Genomic DNA, 4745 nt, shown 5'->3' with positions numbered 1-4745 from the left:
ACAAAATTAACATCTTTACCTTCTATGGGATTTGAACCCCAGTCTTCTCACCTCCAACGCACGCCACATGCCACCAAGCCACAAACTCTTTTGTGGTAACAAGCAACCACAACTATTCATAAAGCCTAGGTGCCAACGTCCAAGTTCTTTTAAAGAGGAAAAAAACAAAATTCTTTGCAAAAGCTAGAGCTCGAACTCAAGCCTTCCCAGACATCCCCAATCATGCCCAAAACACTTAGCCATCACATCAAACATGCAATTTATGTCAGACCTGGCAAAATTACAAACCCTAAATTTTTAGAGCATTACAACTCTACCCCTATTAGAGAAATTTCGGCCTCGAAATTTACCTGGTCAAAATAGATGAGGGTATTGATGTCGTATTGCCTCTTCTGGTTCCCACGTGGCTTCTTCTACTCCATGATTATGCCAAAGTACTTTGACCAGTGAAACTGTTTTCTTTCTTACCACTTTAACGTCACGCTCTAATATCTGCACTGGCTCCTTCTCAATGGTTAGATCAAGCCTAACTTTAATTTCCTCTACTGACATAATGTGCGAGGGATCAGAACGATACCGCCTAAGCTTTGAAACGTGAAACACGTCATGAATTCTATCCAACTTTGGAGGTAACTCAGGTTGATACGCAACTGGTCCTACACGCTTAAGTATCTGGTAAGGCCCAATAAACCTAGGGCTTAGCTTGCCCTCCCACCCACACCTCAGAATTTTCTTCCACGGTGATACCTTAAGAAAGACATAATCCAACAGAGTACTCGATCTCCTTACGCTTTAAGTTTGCATAGGACTTCTGCCTATCCAACGCTTCTTTTAACCGATCTCGAATCAGCTTCACCTTGTCTTCTGTATCAGTAATTAGCTCCGGCCCTAGGATTCGTCGCTCCCCCAGTTCAGTCCAACAAGTAGGAGTATGACACCTATGACCATACAATGCTTCGTATAGTGCCATTCGTATACTGGACTAATAGCTATTGTTATACGCAAATTCTGCCAACGGTTCCCTACTACACTATTGCCATATCATGAATCTTAACACCAAAATTAATCAGCCATGACATATGGCATAAAAAGAAAATCGAATTACCAAGACTTACGACCTAACGTTATAAAACCAAATCCAACCGAACATTTATGCCATTTTCGCATGGCTAAAATTTTACATACCAAATTTCAACAAAACATATTAGCCTATACATGCCGAAATGTTCTCCTAGACCGACTAAAAAGAAAATACCAAAAGTTGCTAGCCGGTGTGATGACTCCGATGACGGCCCGATCACGCAAAAAGAGACGAGTCCAAGAAACCTAAAATAGGTGACAAGGAAACACCGAGTGAGTATATAACTCAGTAAGTCATAAGCAATGCACTACCATCCATTAATAACATTATCACAAGAGGAAGCAAAATGGAACGAGGCTAGTTACTCCATCCATACCGAACCATACCATAGTTCCTCAAACCTATCGGTTCAAGCTCATACCAAGTCATGCATTCACATTCCATATACTAATCAATAGGATATTCGAGGCATTTTCATACATCATTTTATTTTCGTTACAATCATACAACTAAACGACCTTTCACCTATTCCATGATAAATCTTATGTACGTGACTTCAATTATAATTGTCACATAGGTTCAAACTTACCAAGCTCAACTTCAAATATAAACATAGCGCTTATTAGTCACGAACTCGAGGTACTTACCCGATCCGCTATCCGTGATCAACTCAATAATGTCGCACACTTAGTGTCCATAGTGATTCAAAAGTATATATTAAGTCCGCACACTCAGTGCTATATAATCAACTTGCACACTTAGTGCTACATAATCAAACTCGCACACTTAGTGCTGTACAATTTAAACCCGCACACTTAGCGCCAATCTCATGATCATAAATGTTTATACCCGCACTCTTAGTGCTGAGATCAACAACTCAATACATCTCACCTCTTTTCTTTTCATTCATCACTTTCATCACCACATACATACATGTATATATATATTTATCATTCCATTCAGCATCATTACATAGACGTTATGACCATTTAAATTAATACAAACTATATGCTTAATGACTTACTTTATGTTGGGTAAAATAATTCCGAGTCGGCTACTCGATGACCTTCGATTTCCCCTTGTTGGACGCCTCTCCTTTAGGTTCTTGAGCTTAAATAAATAAATCAACTAGTTTAATTACCTTGCTAGTTATTTATATCCTGTAACATTAATAGTTTCATATCAAAAGAAGCATACGGCAACATTTTATTTCAAGGTACATATTCATAATTCAAATTCGACCATATAAACCAATATCATCCACTTGATCAATTATAGAGAATTAAAGTTAATATCACCATGTGTACTCTATATGGCCCATTATACATAATCAAATTTAACATCATCTATATATTTACTCATATGGCCGAATATACATACCCCCATATAATATCATTTTCATTCCATTTAACACTTAATTTCCACCACATAAACACTTGGCCGAATAATCCTAAACTAGCAAAACTCCACATTTGTTCATACCATCTTTTAAATTCACATGTATATTTTATTTTTACATGAACCATAGCCGAATCGTTTTAACCATGAGTAACATAACAAGCATAAATCATACTTATGGATATACCATGGCCGATTCAATCTAATCACATCCAAAATCATCAACCATTTTCAATGCATATAACATATATAAACATGAATAAGTTTCATATAATCTCTTAACACATTAATTTCTTTCATCAACAATCTTTTGTTTCTTTATCCATCAAAACTTAAAGGTAAGAAAAAAATCAAGTTCTTCTCACACATACCATAACCGAAAGTTCCATCCAACACTCTAAATTCGAAGTTTTAGTATGGCTAGGTAAGAAAAACGTGATGATTAACCTGAACAACAAAGATTTCAAAAGAAAGATGAACAAAATTTACTAACCTCCTCTTCATTCAAAAGGCCGAATGCCTTTGCCCCCCCTCTTTTTCTTCTTCTTGTACGGCTAAGAAGAACAAGGTAATAACCCCCTTTTTTTTACTTCTTTTATTATCCTTAGTATTTCTTTTATTATTTCCTTTCCTTTACATAAAATAATGACCACTTCATGGAAATTTACCACATATTCTAATATATGCTCCATCATGGCCGGCCACTATGTATAAAAGAAGGAGTATTTGACATGCAAAGCCATTATCTCACTACATGCTTTAATAGGTCCTTATAAATTAACCTATCACATTTCAAAATTTTCTCACATAAGTCCTATTTACTAAAATTCACCTACAATTAAACAAAATTCAAATATGAAATTTTCACACATGCATATATACATATAATAAGCATCAAATATGACAGCTAATTATTTTTATGACTCGGTTTAGCGGTCTCGAAACCACTTCCCGACTAGGGTCAATTTTGGGCTGTCACAACTCTCCCCCACTCAAGAAATTTTCGTCCCCGAAAATCTTACCGGTAAATAGGTTTGGGTATCGTTCTTTCATCGAGCTCTCGGTTTCCCAAGTAGCTTCCTCGATCCCGTGTTTGAGCCATAACACCTTTACTAACGGAACCCTTTTGTTTCGCAACGCCTTCACTTCACGAGCTAGGATACGCATCGGCTCTTCTTCATAACTCATATCGGCTTGAATTTCAACCTCCGACGGACTAATTATGTGCGAAGGATCAGATCTATAGCGTCGAAGCATCGAAACATGAAAGACGTCGTGAATCTTTTCAAGTTCAGGGGGTAAAATCAATCGATACGCAACTGGACCGACTCGTTCGGATATTTCGTATGGCCCAATGAATCTCGGACTCAACTTGCCCTTTCGGCCAAATCTGAGTACCTTTTTCCAAGGCGAAACTTTAAGAAACACTTTATCTCCCACCTGATATTCAATGTCTTTTTGTTTCAAATCCGCATACGATTTCTGACGATCCGTGGCTGCCTTTAGACTTTCACGGATTACCCTTACTTTCTGTTCGGCATCTTTAATCAAATCGACTCCGAAAATTTTACTTTCACCGAGCTCGATCCAAAACAATGGTGTACGGCATTTACGACCGTACAAAGCCTCGTAAGGTGCCATCTTAATACTTGATTGAAAACTATTGTTGTAAGCGAATTCAATCAAAGGTAAATACCGTTCCCATGAACCACTAAACTCGAGGATGCAACATCTCAACATATCCTCAAGTATCTGAATTATCCGCTCGGATTGACCATCGGTTTGTGGATGAAAAGCGGTGCTAAAATGCAGCTTGGTACCCAAAGCTTCTTGCAATTTCTTCCAAAATCGTGAGGTGAATCTCGGATCTCTATCCGACACGATAGAAATAGGTACTCCATGTAATCTCACAATCTGAGAAACATACAATTCGGCTAGTTTATCCAATGAAAAATCTGTACGCACGGGGATAAAGTGAGCCGACTTAGTCAGTCTATCAACAACAACCCAAATCGCATCCTTCTTGCTTGCTGACAAGGGCAGTCCGGACACAAAGTCCATTGTGACTCGATCCCATTTCCACTCAGGTATCATGATCGGCTTAAGTAATCCTGAAGGCACTTGATGTTCCGCTTTCACTTGTTGACATATTAAACATCTCGAAACAAAGTCGGAGATGTCCCGTTTCATACCATGCCACCAAAACCGACGTTTCAAATCGTTGTACATTTTCGCACTCCCCGGGTGAATTGACATTCGGCTACAA

General features: G+C 38.2%; 1 protein-coding gene across 1 annotated transcript; it reads right to left on the bottom strand.

The window, feature by feature from the left end:
* Positions 1–354: 354 nt before the first annotated feature.
* On the bottom strand, positions 355–970 carry LOC107921628 (uncharacterized). The gene is made up of 2 exons (XM_016851461.1): positions 770–970; positions 355–672 (listed from the first exon to the last, which is right to left on the bottom strand). Exons 1-2 carry the CDS (start codon positions 968–970, stop codon positions 355–357), a joined length of 519 nt encoding a protein of 172 aa, XP_016706950.1.
* Between the last annotated feature and the right edge of the window lie 3775 nt (positions 971–4745).

Source organism: Gossypium hirsutum, chromosome A11, assembly GCF_007990345.1.
Source record: "Gossypium hirsutum isolate 1008001.06 chromosome A11, Gossypium_hirsutum_v2.1, whole genome shotgun sequence".
NCBI lineage: Eukaryota > Viridiplantae > Streptophyta > Magnoliopsida > Malvales > Malvaceae > Gossypium > Gossypium hirsutum.
Note: the sequence above shows the minus strand (reverse complement) of the source record. Positions and strands in the feature narration are given on the sequence as shown.

Excerpts from the sequence above, each read along its gene's own strand:
- LOC107921628 (XM_016851461.1), bottom strand. The coding sequence starts at position 970 with ATGGCACTATACGAAGCATTGTATGGTCATAGGTGTCATACTCCTACT. Across the intron at positions 673-769 it reads GTAAGGAGATCGAGTACTCT|ATACTTAAGCGTGTAGGACC; the intron begins GTTGGATTATGT and ends GGGCCTTACCAG.